Raw genomic sequence first — 15,611 nt, forward strand, 5'->3', positions numbered from 1 at the left:
TGAGATGTCTGGGTATATGGAATCATCCTGACATCTTGCTTGTACATGTTCCCTAATTTCTTTACTTTATTACAGCTGTGAAGACACTGATAGAATCCCTTCTCTCTCTCCTTCAGCTCAGCCGGCAGCGAGACTGCCAGCCTCCTTCTCTTCTCAACTGTTACTGTAATCAAAGGCCCTGACTCACTGAGGCAGTTTGGGGCCATCAGTTCCAGTAAGACAATAGTCAGATGCTTCATGTTGAGTGCAGAGTAGGGAGAAAGCTGCACCTGACGCCTGGAACATCTTCTCAAGCATCGGGGAGACACTGGCACCTCCCTAGGACACATCAGGGCTGTGTGTCAGCCGAGAAGGACCGGCCAGCTTACCCCAATTTAGAGGACACGGTGGGGCTTTGACCAATTGATACATATCTGGAGATACTCAGAACCAGGCAGGGTGCTCTAATAAGGGTGGTAGGAAAATATTTCCTTAGGAGGGACTCGGAAAACTGAGGACAGGGGAGGAAGAGTTGTGAAGGGCTGCTGACCCCAAGTCCCTACTTGTTGCTTGAATCCCCTCCGCAACTTCCCATCAAGTCGGCCAGGTCATGCTTGAGGACCCCGTGGCTCTCCCTCCCCCAGGCTACCTGTCATTAGGGGTGAAACAAGGCTGTCTTATAGCAGCTGGGCCCTGCCTCTCTGAGTCATTTCCACTTCTGGGGTTAATTAGGGAAGTGCAGTTCTTCTATAGGATCGCTTTTGTGGAAGAGACATTTGATTTGACAAGCATGTAAGAGAGGACTAGAAAAGACAAGTTAGAAAAAAAAAAAAACCATAAAGCTAATGGCTCTTGTAGATTCAGTGCTGTTTTATACACGGCACTGATCCACATAAAGCTAAGTCCTTTACAGCAGTGTTCACACACGCCTGTAAGGGAAATGCAATTATTATCTCCATTTCATAGATTAGCAAACTGAGGCTCAGAGAGGTCATGTTAGTTGGCCAAGGTCACACAGCTGGTGAGTGGGAGAGTCAGGATTTGAATCTAAGACTACTGGAATAAAAACTCAAATTCTTAATTACAATGTCCTAACACCTAGTATATTAGTATTTCCCCCACTCTCAGCCAGGTTGGCTGTGGCAGCTGACAGTGAAATTTCAGACATGGTTCCCAGGGAAATAACATCACTAGTAATCTCTCAAAATAAAGGGAGATGACACACAGACCTCCCTGGGATCCATGGACTGAGGTCACCGAGGATCCCCCCAGTTTCAGCTGAGCTCTAACTTGGGCAAGAGTGGGTTTAGATGCACAGATCTGAGCCGGGTCAGCAGAACTTCTCCCACATACTCTTCCCACAGGGAGCCCTACTTTTAAGAATGTGATCTGGGAGCTGTATATCATCAAATAATCTTTTGACTCTCCGTTTCTTCACGTATGCTTCGCTTGTTTTTTTTTTTTTTTTTTTACAGAGATAAAACGGTGACTTTGGAAACCCAACTTAGAAACATTGCTGAAAAAGCAAAGGTCTGGGGGGACTTCCCTGGTGGTCCAGTGGCTAAGACTCCGTGCTCCCAATGCAGGGGGGCCCGGGTTCAATCCCCGGTCAGGGAGCTAGATCCCACGTGCCATAACTAAGACCTGGCACAGCCAAATAGATACATAAATACTTAAAAAAAAAAAAAAAAAAAAAAAAAGCAAAGGTCTCGGGAACACGAGGCAGCTTTGACCTTCCAATTTGTGCCCCCAAATGCTGGATGTTCATTGGGTGGGGTGGGGCTGGGGATGGGATGGGGAAGGAAGAGGAAGGGTTGCTGGGGAGGCAGTTATCAAGGAAGAAGATACTCCTTCCCATCTCTGGGTTTGTGGTTTATCTGCTTGCTGCTAACCAGGGTAGGGGACCGTCTTTTCTTTTCTCCCTCCAGGCAAAACACTCACTGAAATTGCCCGTCTCTGTTATTACTGTCATACAAGAGAAGCAGTGTTACACACCGTGCAGCTGGTGCTCAGAGCTTCCGGCGCTCAGTCACGTTGGCACATGGCAAGAACAAGAGGGAGGAAAAACAAACCGGCATGCACACCCTGGCCAGATGCCCGAGTGCACCAGGGAAGGGCTGGCTTTGAACTTCTCCGATTAAGAAACATAAAAGAGGAACAAAAGGCACCTCTCTCTCAGGACAAAGCTGGTCATACAACACAGGTCACACTCAACATGGGACCAGGTTGGTTTGGGGGCAAAGCAGCAGTGAGGGATGGGTGGAACGCTATCACTCTACAGAAAACTTGGGTGGGGAAGGGACCGCTTGCCTTTCTAAGGCTCTGGCAGTTACCCATTGCCACAGAAATGGTCTCTGTCATCTAGGCATTCACATGCCAAGTCTCAGGACTTGCTCAAGGTCACGTCACGGTGAGGGGCGGTTAGGTTTCCTGACCCTTGCAAATCCTTTCACTACTGGTCTGGCTGGCATAGTGGGAATCTGTCCTGCTTCTCTGGGGAATCAGACCCCTCTGTGCAATGACCCAAGAAAGAGTGGACAGAAGCCCCAAAGCCATAAAGACTCAGTGCTGGGATGACCCACACTGAGGCCAGAAGAGATGGTCCCCCAAGCAGCCTCAGTTTAGTCTCCAGTCAGGAACTCAGACAGATGTTACATCCAATGGGGCAGGCAGAGTGAAGCAGGGCAAGCCATCTCCCATTTTTCTCATGCCCCAGCTCAGCCCTTCCCTGAAAGTCTGGAACCAATAGGGCTTTCTTCCCCCTCGGACTTCATTTACTGGTACTGCTGCCCTGCCTGTCCAGGATCAAGTCCGTTTCCCTGCCACCTCCTCGAAGTCCGCAATGTTCTTTGAAAAGCAGCAGGCAAAGAACTTAGCATCTGCTTACCCATGAAATATCCAGGTGCTGCACTCGTCAGCCTTGGTGATGTAGTTCTCAGGCAGGAGTCCGGAGCAGCCTGTGGTTAGGGACGTGCCGTAGATCCAGCCCTCGCTGGTGCTGGTCTGCTCCATGGGCGACATGAAGATGAAGTCCCCAGGGACCAGCTCCAGCTCATCGTCGTTCTGCGGGGTGTAGGGGTAGATCACCTGTAACGTCTGAAAAAGGAGAGGGATGCGTGAGGCCCACATCTGACCCGTTCTTCTGAGCACCTCCAGGGCCGGTCCGTGTGCTCTGCTCTAACAGGACACATGTCCAGAAGCTGACATTGACAGGTGCCCCTGGGGTCTGCAGGCTCTGAGGAGATCTGGATTCAGATCAGAAGGCGTTTCTTCTCTTTTCAGGGTACTGTGAGTATGTGCTGGTGCTCCTGGCTGTTTCCAGACTTTCCTTCAGGCATGTCTTTGCTTCAAAAGATACGGTTTTTAGAAATTCATCTGTAAACCTGTAGGCTCTCCAGTAAACTTCTATACAAACGGGGTTGGACCTAGTTTTCTCTGCTCCATCTGCCAGGGTAGGTGCCATAATAGACCCTGGAAATGCAACTCATGGGAAGAGAGTCTTCCATGCAGATGTCACTGATGCCCAGATGGAGAGACACCCCTAGGAAGGCTTTGGGAATGAAGTGTTCTCCTTTCCACGTAACTCAGCGGCTTAAACAAGACATGGTCCCTGCCTTCAAGAAGCTTTCTTTAGGGCTTCCCTGGTGGTGCAGTGGTTAAGAATCCTCCTGCCAATGCAGGGGGCACGGGTTCGAGCCCTGGTCCAGGAAGACCCCACATGCCGCGGAGCAACTAAGCCCGTGCGCCACAACTACTGAGCCCACGTGCCACAACTACTGAAGCCTGTGCGCCTAGAGCCCGTGTTCTGCAAGAGAAGCCACCGCAATGAGAAGCCCATGCACCACAACGAAGACCCAATGCAGCAAAAAATAAAATAAATAAAATAAATTAATTAAAAAAAAAAAAGCTTTCTTTAAACCTCCATTTTTAACAAAGGCCTGGAAAGAAAAATATCTTTCACAGCCATCAGTGTGTCATGTCTGTAACCAGCTTTTGTCAGTGAACAGATGGAGACCACGTGTTCCTTCTTTGGGCTCAGAAAAAGCCCCCAGGGCCAACCTCAGGCTATGCCACTTGGCTGATTTATTCCACTTTTTGCCTCCTTTTCTGGTATATAGAAACATCACAGGCATAGGCATGAAGATACTTTGGAAAACATTTATTTTACTACATTTTTGTTAACAGCAGGAGACCTCAATAGTAAGGAAAATATTTTCTGTGTTTCACAAGGGCTAAGAGGGGCTGTTTTATCAGCTTTTCCTTTGATCTTGAAGCTACTAGTGGCAGGCAAAATATTCTCGTTCCCACGTATAGGTTTTTAACTTTGGCCTCTGTTTTCTCATCTGTCAAATGCTACCTGGACTGTAAAAGTTAAATGAGACAACCTAAGAAAACTCCTGAGGACTCTGGTACACAGAAGGAGCATAATTATTTCTATTGACCCATGATGGCTGGCTTTCAAGGGGTTATCTTTCCGTCCAGCTGATGCTGACCCCTGAATCCTGTGCTGGGTAGGCTTGTGAGCTAATCAGCTCACTGGGGTCAAGCTGATACATCAGAGCATGTCATAAAGAATTTCTTTCTGGAAGTTGCTAATGAGAGGAGCCAGTAAAAATATGATTTTTTCCCCCAGAGAATGAACATGATAATGCACAGAACTTGACTACCTGCCCCACTGGATTTCTGATGTCCCCTTCAGCTCTAGATCTTCTTCCATCCCATCGCCTTCCCACTCCTCTGCCACATACTCACTCAAACCATGTTTCCACACTAACCAGGAAGGTTTTTTTTGCTGGGTTGTTAAAACAGCTTAAAGAAAAAGAATATTCACAAGCAATCTCTTAAATCTATACGCTAGGTATGTGTTGAAACAACAAAAGGAACATTCCTTTCCCTGGAACAGGGTGGAGAGAGGCACCAAGTCACGGGGAACAAGTCTAAACTCAACTCAGGTTCCTTAGACACTCAAGTGCAACATAGTCCTGGCTAATGATGCCTTTGACTCAGCAGAAGTGTCTTTTCTTTGAGAACCTCAAAAATGACTTGGGAGAAGAACTCATTCCTCCTTTCACTCGGGGGCGCTGGGGTAAGTATTCTAGCTCTAGGCGATCTCCAGGGAGATCGAGGCACAGAAAGGCGCAGAGGGGACATTGTGTCCTAGGCAGAGAGTAGTTGGACAATAAGGAGCTTTGATTTATCGAATAATCAATAAAAAAAAAATCAAGGTATTGCAGCAAATCTCAAATTATAACCGGTGCCTAGGTCCCCATAGCCCTTTCCCACTTACCAAAAGCATGTGCAAAAGTCAGCCCAAGTTTGGGAGATCTCAGCTCATGTGCCTAGTTTTGTCCTATGTGATACTCTTTTATGTTTAGCATCTACTTGTAAGCACTCTTGAGTCTGTCTCAAGTATGTTTTCCCTCCCTTCCTACTTGGGGACTAAGCTCAAAGTTTGCTGACTGACATCTTGGGAAGGGCAGGTACAGCCCCATGTGATGACAGGAACTGACCCTCTTTGCCTTTGAAGCCCTTTTTACTCTCAGTAACAATAACAGCTGTGGCAATTTTGTCGTTGTCGCTATGCCCACTCTGTGCTGGCTCTTATGGTAGGACCTTTCCATATGTCCTCTAGTTCATGCGACAGTCCAGCAAAATATCGTTGGCATTCTGCACACGAGAGAACTAAGGACTGGATTATTTTCTAGAAGTTGTAAAAGCGAATCTAACCACCGCTAAAGTGAGGGAGCCAGGATTTGAAGCCGTGTGTGCCCAACTCCAAAATTTATGCTTTTTCTGTAACTCTGTCCTTCCTCTAGATTTCTAGTGCTTGACACATAAAACTGGCATGGCACACTGGGATCACTAATGTGGAAGAGATGGTGTGAAGTACAAGCAAGCATTTGCAAGCCCACATCAAGTGAGCATCTGAACAGCAGAGGGGTGAGACCCCAGAGGGTTCCGAAGCATCACTTGCTGAGCGTCCTTGCCTAAACCACTGGCCTTCTCCGGACATCTGTCACCTCACTGGATCAGTTAATCAATCCTGCCTCCTGGGCACAGGAGGAGGAGGAAGGCAAGTAGAGGTTTACATATGCAGGAGGGCACAGCTAAAGCCAAATGACCTCAGACGGAGAGCTTTATCAGGAGGAACAGTAATAAATGAGCTTTTACAAATAAGAGATAAAAAGAGGCCATGTTATTTTTGGAAAATAATTCATGTGGGTGCTAGCTGCCTCTTTCCCTCCGTGCCAGATGAGCAGAATGTGGGTCAGGCAGAAAAGCAATTACCCTCTGAGTTAACTGGAGGGCAGTGTTGATTAGAAGATATTCCTTGGAAAATTCCATCGCCACCTTCCTTCTCTTAGAAAGGTGACTTCTCATGGTCCATTGGCATGCCACCCTTGACTTCTTTTTCTCTGCCCTCAGAAGGAATCCAATCAGCCACACCTCTCTTGTTCTATTTAGGGCTCATGCTAAGCAAGTCCAGGAGATGTCAGAATTCTGAAGTAAGATTAAGCCCAGTCTCCTTGCTGTGTCTTTACAGAAACTTGCATCAAATGACTTGGAAGGAGGACATGACATTCCCATCAGTAGAGCCAGACAAATCTGCACGTCCCTGACACTCTCGGGCCCTGCGCCCTGTCCTGGACCTTTGTCACGGGTTGGCTCTTCCAAACACTTCCAAAACAACGATGAGGTCGCCTGGCCTAGACCCTGAATTTCTAACTCTTTTTCATATTTTTTAAAAAAACATCTAATACAGATGTTAAAAGGCTATGTAAACTAACAAAATATCAGTTCTTTTGCTGCTGAAAAACTAGGAAACAATTTATACGTATGTTTCATAAATGTAGTTAAACTGGATGACAATTTTTGCAAATTCTGTGGTCTTTTTTTAGATGGGCTGCCCATCTTTATTGGTCAGAACCCCTGGCTTCTGGCTTCAGTTCTGGTCCTAAATTGTTCTTTAGCTTTGGACCAGCCACTGAATCCCTATGTCTCAGCTTCTCCTTCAGGAAAAAAAGGACAATAAGACTCTTCAGAGATGGCACGTGCCTGTCCTGGAAAGCAATGTCAATTCCTTCAAAAGAAGGATGCCAGGACCATGCCAATCTTTCTGCCTGTCCTGGAATTCAGTTGTCCCTCTCAGGTCTCCCATGTGATATGCACAAACTCTCACAATATGTGGTCTGTGCTTTCATTTCATATGTGTCTGTTCTCTCTTCCCTGCTAGACTCAAATGCGTTGAGGACAGGACCACATTTTAAAATTCTAGGGAATTCCCTGGTGGTGCAGCGATTAAGAATCCGCCTGCCAATGCAGGGGACATGGGTTTGAGCCCTGCTCCGGGAAGATCCCACATGCTGCAGAGCAACTAAGCCTGTGCGCCACAACTACTGAGCCTGTGCTCTACAGCCCGCAAGCCACAACTACGGAGCCCACACACCACAACTACTGAAGCCCACGTGCTCTAGGGCCCGTGTGCCGCAACTACTGAGCCCGTGTGCTGCAACTACTGAAGCCTGCATGCTGCAACAAGAGGAGCCACCGCAATGAGAAGCCCGCGCACCGCAATGAAGAGTAGACCCTGCTCGCCGCAACTAGAGAAAGTCCACGTGCAGCAACGAAGACCCAACAAAGCCAAAAATAAAATAAAAAATAAATAATAAAATAAAATTTTAGTATGTTCCATGGTAACTTGCATGCCATAGATACTCAGCAAATATCCGTTAGCTATGTGTTCAGGGTTTGTTTGGTTTTTTTTTTTGTATTTAGGTGTTCTCCTCACCTAAGATCAGGATGGTGTCTTCTACCTGTTAATACTGTGAACTGATAGAATATTTAAAAATTTATCAACATGCTTTTCTATCTATTCTCCCATTTCATTTCTATGTCATTCCAGTAAGGATGGCAGGGCAGACAGAACAATGGGGATATTACACAGCTCAGCCACTTGGGACCCAGAGACAAGAGATGCAAGCTCAAAGCTGCCCAGTGAGCTGGCCAGTGCTTGGAGGAAATGCCAGGCCAGATGACTCCTGGGCATGACTTCCTTTTGGTGTCCATCTCCCCACAGCAGCAAGTGCTACTGGTGCTGATGGCACCCCGGCACCCCTGGCAGAGTCAGGAGCCCCAGTGAGACGTTACCTCGTGGTTAGCAAATCGGATATCCCGGGAGAATATGGTCGCCACCCAGTCGCACCCGAGTTTGACATCGATGTTCTGGGCGAGTTTCTCTAGGGTGGGCAGGTGGCTGGCGTGGAAGTGGTAAGCCAGGGTCACGTGCAGCTGCTTCTTATGGGGCTCTACGTGCACTTCTGGAAGAAGGAAGGGAAGAGGCAGCTGTTGCATCTCGATGGCGAAGACAAGGAAAAACACAGAACGGTGCCCCGATAAATCTGTTTCCCAAATAGCAGAGGACAGAGTCCCTCGGTCAGACAAAACCTGTTTCTCTCCTTCACAGCAGCGGAATAAGAAGCGGGGTGGGGGGTAAAAACCCACAGTCCGAGAGAGAAAGAGCCACACGTCTGGCTTTTCTGGACCAGCTGAGAGACAATCATTTTGATTGGCAGCTGCTCACAACAAATCCAGGTGAGTGTCACTGGCCCCACCATTCAGACGAGGAAACCGAGACCTAAAGGGATGAGCTAATTTATGTGGAAATAAGGAGCAAATTTTGTCATCATGGGACTCCCAAGGTTATCTTGCCTTCGTTTTGAAATCAAGCCTCTTAGCTTCTGGGTGGCTCTGATGGAGAAATGAGGGGAAAAGATGGATTATTTTCAAAGTTTAAAACAGGGTTTCTCAACATCATTTTGGACCAGATAATTCTTTGTTATGGGGGCTGTCCTGTGCATTACTGGGTGTTTAGCTGCAACCCTGGCCCCTACCCACTAGATGCCAGCAGCACCCCCCAAGTTTTAACAACCAAAAACAACTCCAGACCTTGCCAAATGACCTCTGGAGGGGAGATGGAGCAAAAATCACTCCGATTGAAAACCACAGGTTTAAAGTATGCAGACTATTATTCTAAGACACCCTAAAAAGCAAAACAAAAGAAACCAGCCTACCTACACAAGGCAAGAGCTTTTATTTGTCTTTTGTCCGTTTTTCAGTGAGGGAGATTCATCTACTGTCCAAGCTCAAACACCAAAGAAGATGCAACTAGAGGGAATTTAGGGAATTCCAGAAATTAAGAGGCTTGCTCAAGTTGCACAGAGGTAGAAGAATTGTAGAAGTTGGGGCTGTGGTTTTGAGTACTTTTTCTGTTATACTGCATGCGTTTCTTTGGTGTAAGCCCCCCGAGGCGAGGGCTCTGTGTCCTGTTCATGGATTATAACCCCACTACCCCCCAACCCGTGCTCAGCACCCCACGGGCTTTCAGTGTTTGTTAAATGAATGAAGACACACGAATGAATCTCCTTAAACCATCAAGGATGACACTTCATCAACTTGCTGACGGAATCTGGGTCTGCCACGCCTCTGAGTACCACGACACAAGTTCTAGGGCAAAGACCTGCTGGCCCGCTTTCCACACCGGGCCACCCAGTTCTCCGAGTCACCAGCAGGGGGCCGCACCGGGGCCGAGAAGCCCGCCAAGCCGACCGGTCCTTGCAGAGAGGACTCAGAGGGCTGGGGAGGAACTGGCTCGCCCGGCAAAGGGCCCGCCTGCCTGTCCCTCGATACGCGCTTTATGAACTGGCCGCGTCCTGGCTGAGACCTGCTTTACTCACTTGTGAATGATTTGGGTTTTGTGGCTACAACATTAGATTTGGTTCTTGTGGGAGTTTTAGTGGTTTTGACGATAGCTACTGTGGGATGAAAAGAGCCATTTCCCAGAGGTGGAGGGATGGGAACAGGAAATAATCTGCCTATGAGGCCATGTCTCTGAAATTTTATGCTCCTGTGAAGGGGGCAGGCTCCACCGAAGTCAGAGAGCAGAGACGAGTCCCTGGGGATGAAGGGGTGGAGGTGGGGCGTCTAAGGAGACCAGGCCCCCAATGCACAGAGGTGACCTACGGGCCCGGGTTCCTCTGAGCGTAGAGACCTCGCTGGGATCCTGTTCAGTGATGCTGGGCCCTCACCACGCTCTTCCTAGGGTCCTGAGCCCTATTTGGGGGTTTTCTGGTAGAAAAGGCCACTGAGAAAAAGGCCCCGAGCTGGGGATGAAAAGAGCAGAGTGGGACACAGGCAGGTGAGGTGGAGGCCAAAGGTCAGGAGCCCAGGGAGCAAAGGGCAGGGCTGGCCAGCTGGGGCCTCTGCCAGCACTGCGTTCAACACTCAGGACCCGGGTGGGCAGCTCACGCCCTCCGCTCTGGTCAGGGCAATGGCCCCACTGGCCCCAGCACCCTGCTCCCTCCTGCCTGCGCTCATGCCGCCTGCCCTCCTGCGGGGCCCTATTCCCATCCGCTGGATCAGCGTCTTCCCGGGGTGACTGTCCTTTCTTCTGTGAAGGGGGCCCCACTCCATCATCCCATGGCGGGATGATGGCCTCTCTTCTCACAGCTCTTATGACACGGTGCCTGGAGAAACCACCTCTTCTTCCCTGTTGCATTCCTCACGGACAAACACACAGTAGGTGCCCAATAAATACCTGCTGATTGTGATTTCATTCTAAAGGGACCAGAAAGAGTCCCCCACCCATTGTCTGTCTGTCCCACGGCAGGCGAGGCCCTTGCGGAGCTTAGGGAGCTGTCTGCACCCGCAGTCACACAGGAAGACTTTGCAAACCTCTGCCTCCTGTCCCGTCTCTCCGCTGCCTGCCTTTAAGTCAGCACACATCCTGAGAGTCCCTCCAAACTGATTCCTTTGACGGTAAACCTCAGTTGTTAGCTTGAACGGAGACCTCCCATGCAAAGAGCAGGTGACATTGTAAAGGGGCAGATAGGGGCCCTTTTGAGGCTTAAGGGCCTGTCTACTGGGCTTCAGAAAGTTGAAAGGTGTTGGCTCAGTGGATTTGATTATTACTGGATGCTAAGTGGTTCCACTCTACTCTCTGTGCTGTGGACCCCCTGAGCAAAGACCTCGGTCCACACGGAGGGGATGGGGAGACCCAGATTAACACCTGCCTGGGATGGGGGTTTGGAGGAGGAAAAGAAGGTTCCTTGGGAATTCCCTGGTGGTCCAGTGGTTAGGACTCTGTGCTTTCACTGCCGAGGGCCCGAGGTTCGATCCCTGGTCGGGGAGCTAAGATCCTGCAAGCCAGGCAGCGTGGCCAAAAAAACAACAACAAAAAAAACCACACACAGAAAAGTTTCTTATTTCTGAACAGGGAGGAGATGGTGGGGCTGCAAAGGAACACATTTATAGTTCAGTGGGAACAGTCATTTATGTACCTTCAGTGTGGGTGTCAGGGAGTAGGCACTGGACCTGCTCTCAAGGAGGTTAGCAGAACTGTAGCTGAATATTTTTTAAAGGGGCAAGAGGTGTGGGGTCCTGCAGGAAACGGCTGTGTTCTTGGGCATGTTCTGCCCATTCCTGCAGGACCCTCTACCTCCCGACTCCACCCTCCTCCTCCACAATCATTTCCTGTCCCTTTCCTTCCCGACTTTCCAATTCCCAGGGCCCGGGGCAGGCCTGGCAGCTGGCAGCTCACCGGTTTTGGAGGCAGCCTCCGCAGCAAAGTCGGCGGCAAACTTCTTGAGGACCTCTGCGCTGTCTTCCTTCACGAAGAGGCCGATGAAGTTGGAGGAGGTATAGAGCTCCAGTGGCAGCGGGGCTGAGAACTTACATTTCCAGCGACTGACGGTGGTCTGCAGGGCTTCCCCCAGGGCGTCCACCTTGCTGTCCTCACACTGGCAGGGAAACAAGAGGCTTCGTTCAGAGACAAGGGGAGATGTCTGCCGCTACTTAGCTTTGGCATCCTCTGCCCAGAGCTGGAGGCTGCTAAGTGAACCATCATTCCTGTCTGTGAGCAGGGAGAAGACCTGCCGCCTCCCAGTTATCTGGAAACGGATTATCCAACCGGTCAATTAAACTGGGGCGACGGACAACCTCTCCTCTCCCCCTCTCCCTGCTCCGATGTGCTCCTCTGAGCCCCGCCAGAAGGCAGTAGGGCTGGTCCAGCAGAAAGCAAGCATGAGGGACATGCCAAGAGAGTGTACAGCACCCCACGATAAGTTGTTGTGTTTTCTACAGTTTTGCATCGTTTGTGCCTTTTCTATTCCACTTACATGATCCAAAGTTGACTCTATCTCCACCCCCATGATACCTGGGAAGAATGAGGTCCCGAGAGCTGCAATATCCTCCCCCTCCCCCCGCCTCCCCAGAGCACTAGAAGAAAGAATGGGAGTGTCTAAAACTCTGAATGCTTTTGAGAAAGATCCTGGATGACTAACAGGAAATGATCATCATTTTAATTTTCAGCATGAATGGTAAAAGAGAAGGTGTTAGGAACATATTTTCACCTATAAAAGGTGGAGGTGGGGGAGAATATGAATGAGATTCTGGAAAAAACAACCCCCAATATTAGAAAAACATATTGTCTTAAAATGCTACCATTCTGCTTCATTGTGACTATAGCTGGACGCATCAATTCTTCTCCATCTCTGCAGAGAACCACAGTAGATGAAATATGTTTACATTTATTGGAACGAGAGGGATTTGATTCAGTCTCTGCATAAGCTTCATGACAGCTAGAGTTATGGGCTAGGTAACTATGGCAGGGGAAACGTATCCTAGCCATCTCTAGAAAGATCTAGCACGGCAAAACCTGCGGATGGTGTGCAGGAGGCTAAAGTCGCTGCCCCCATCTGTAGACTACGTGTTTCATCCCCAGCTCTCTAATGTCTGCTCCTTCCTCATGAGAGGGGAGGGAGATGACAGACAGGAGAAGCTAGGTTAGAGAATCCATTCCCCTTGTGGCTACCAGACCAGTGTGTCACCCAGTGGGTCAGGCTTGTCCCCTGGGTCCTGAGGAGCACACGGTCATCACGATGCTACACCAGACCCGGGGTGCTCCGAGGCCTCGGCAGGTGTTAGAAAGAGGACCAGGGTGAGCAGCCGTGGACCTCACTGATTCCTCAAAGGCTCACCCAACTCTGGAGCCCGTGACTGTTTCTGCCCACATCCTGAGAGGCTCCCAGCTTTGACTCCAATCCCCGGGGCTGGAGGGATGCAGGCGCCCCGGGGTGGGGGGCTGCGGCTCACCATGAAGAACTGGCAGAGGGTGATGTGAGGGAAGATGTTGTGCGCCTTGTTCTTGCCGCAGATCTGCTTTGACTGCTGCCAGAAGTCGGAAAGCTTCTGCGCTAAGGGGCCAGTGGGGCGGAGGTAGAGGACGTACTCCCGGGGCAGGGGGTCATCCAGGAAGGGGTCGCCGACGTGGGAGAACAACCTGCCAGAGAGAGGGGGGCTGAGCACGCCTCACTTGAGAACCATGGAAGCAAAGGGAGAACTGACATCAAGGTCCATCTTGGGCAGCCTTCACCCCGCCAAGCACCGCGAGCGGGAGGGTTTTCAGTTTTGTACTTTAAAAATCCATCCCTCGAAGCTCACACTTTGTAACCAACTCTCAGATGCACCAACTTCTCTACTGCTGCCTGTCCTATCGCATGGGCATCCCACGACTCCCTAAAAAAATCCTAAGGCCGCTCTCCAGGAAGCGTTTCGCATCAACCCCAAATCCTTTCCCAGGCCACCAGTACTGTTCCAGCCCGGCCTGCCCCTCCAGCTCCGTCTATGATTAAACGCATGTGCCTCCAAAGATGAGGGAAGCTTGGAGGGTCGCCTTGTGGGGCCGGCCCTGGGGAGCGATATCCTGGAAGGTAAGTAAGTAGGATATTTCTAAATCCATTTGCCCGATATCTAGGATGGATCTTTAAGTGCGTGGAGGAGGGGGCGGATATCATGACAGAGGCTCTCTGTCTTGGAAATGCTCTGAATTTCTTTCCACAGCTCTGAGGAAAGCACACTCTGGGGCCAGGACAGAGGAGGCAAATGGCTTGATACACAGGCTTGCCACGTGGTCTTTTGGTTCCTCCCCCTCCCCCCGCCCCCGAAGGGTCCATTAGAGGCAGGCTGCGCAGCCCTGCTCATCCACATACACTTAGAGTTAATTACATGCTATTTTCTCAATTTATTTATTTCATACCAACCAGTCACATGCTGCCTGAACACTTCTTCCTCCTGTGGATGCCAAGGCTTTTTGTCTGGAAGAAGAAATCAGATTTCTATTGTTAGTATTTTTAGCCTCCTATCAGCTTTTCCCACTGCAGTGGCAAGAGTTGGGTGTGAAGCAGGCACTGTTAAGCCTCCTCAAGGGTGTAGGGGAGACACCTGCAGCAGGGCATCCCCCCAGGGGTCACAGCAAGGCACAGGGACGTTAGGACTTGTGATTAATTTCCATGTAACTAGCATTGGATTTGCACGCAGCCTAACAGCCCATGCCGTCTATTTTTAGCCGTTTCCACATTAGACTTTTATTTTTGCTTCCCTAAAGGTTGTCATGTCTTGCTTTTCCCTCCTTCCCTTTCACCCACTCACTCTTCCTGACCCAGATCCCCTACAGAGCATTTTCTCATTTGCAGCCTCCTGGCAAAGTGTGCTAGAAAATGGTGCTTTTTTTTTTTTTTTTTAATTTTTAAATTTAATTTAATTATTTTTTATACAGCAGGTTATTAGTTATCTATTTTATACATATTAGTGTATACATGTCAATCCCAATCTCCCAATTCATCCCACCACCACCCCACCCCTGCCCCCCGCCACTTTCTATTAAGGCCATTGAGACTTGAGGCTAAATGCCCACAAGGACAATTGGTCTGGTTTAAATCCAGTGCCTCCTCCCACTTTCCTCCAACTACCACCAGCAGCCTCAGACTGGATCCATCGTCTCCAACAATTTTACAGACATCTTTGGGAACGAGTAGCACTGGGTAAAAGGGGCTGGCTGGAGAAGGGCAGCTATCACTCCCACTGCGGGAGAAACACTCAAAGTTCTGTGCACGGTGGGGCAGGGTCACAGGGTGGCGCTGGCAGCGAGTCACAGCCCTGCACACGAGCATACGAGGAGAGCGCTTCTGAAACGTCAGACAGGTCTCCAAAAGCCAGATAGCTCTGGGTTTGTATCCAGCTTTGCTACTTGTCCGTCCGTTCAGGCATTCAAGTTTATGTTTGCTCGGTACATACCTACTGAATTGCTATGACTTTGTCAGCACTGTGCTAGGCTCTAGGAATACACTGAAAAACAAGACTTATCTGGTCCCTGCCCTCATGGAGTTTTCAGTTGAGCAGGCGTGAAAATGTCAATTGCACAAATAATTATTTAATTACATGGGTGGTCAGTAATGCAATGAGAGGAGAGCACAGAGAACCCTAAGCACGTAGGATTGGGACACCTGATCTGGGCTGAGCCGAGGGGGAGGGCGGGGTGGGCTGGGTGTGAGGGGCTGTGGTGATGGAATTCACCGAGTACCCCTCCTCTACAGTGAGGAGCCTTGAACAGTGCCTGACTCACTGGAGGCGATCAATAATTGGTTATTCCTGTCCCTTTATACTACCCCAATTCAGGGTCCTTGGGAGAGAGAAGAGAGGGCAGGAATTTCTAGTTTAAACTGATGCTCTTCCCAAACAACCTTTTCCTGACTGGCTGCTGAACCCAACTCCTCCTGCCTTTTTCTGGTACCTCTCTG

The 15,611-nt window shown here is 49.5% G+C and overlaps 1 protein-coding gene across 2 annotated transcripts in view; it reads right to left on the bottom strand.

Annotated features, from left to right (window-relative positions):
• The window catches only part of UBASH3B (ubiquitin associated and SH3 domain containing B), a 140,347-nt gene that overhangs the window by 17,608 nt on the left and 107,128 nt on the right, over nucleotides 1–15,611 (bottom strand). Inside the window, exons 2-6 of one of the 2 annotated variants that reach the window (XM_059929274.1) lie at nucleotides 14,076–14,129; nucleotides 13,129–13,315; nucleotides 11,576–11,774; nucleotides 8,128–8,297; nucleotides 2,867–3,075 (exon numbers count right to left, since the gene is read on the bottom strand). In XM_059929274.1, coding sequence (XP_059785257.1) covers nucleotides 2,867–3,075; nucleotides 8,128–8,297; nucleotides 11,576–11,774; nucleotides 13,129–13,315; nucleotides 14,076–14,129 — 819 coding nt within the window. Of the gene's footprint in view, nucleotides 1–2,866; nucleotides 3,076–8,127; nucleotides 8,298–11,575; nucleotides 11,775–13,128; nucleotides 13,316–14,071; nucleotides 14,130–15,611 lie in introns of both variants that reach the window. The other variant, XM_059929275.1, reaches the window with a different exon arrangement.

This window comes from Balaenoptera ricei, chromosome 8 (assembly GCF_028023285.1).
Source record: "Balaenoptera ricei isolate mBalRic1 chromosome 8, mBalRic1.hap2, whole genome shotgun sequence".
Classification (NCBI taxonomy): Eukaryota; Metazoa; Chordata; class Mammalia; order Artiodactyla; family Balaenopteridae; genus Balaenoptera; species Balaenoptera ricei.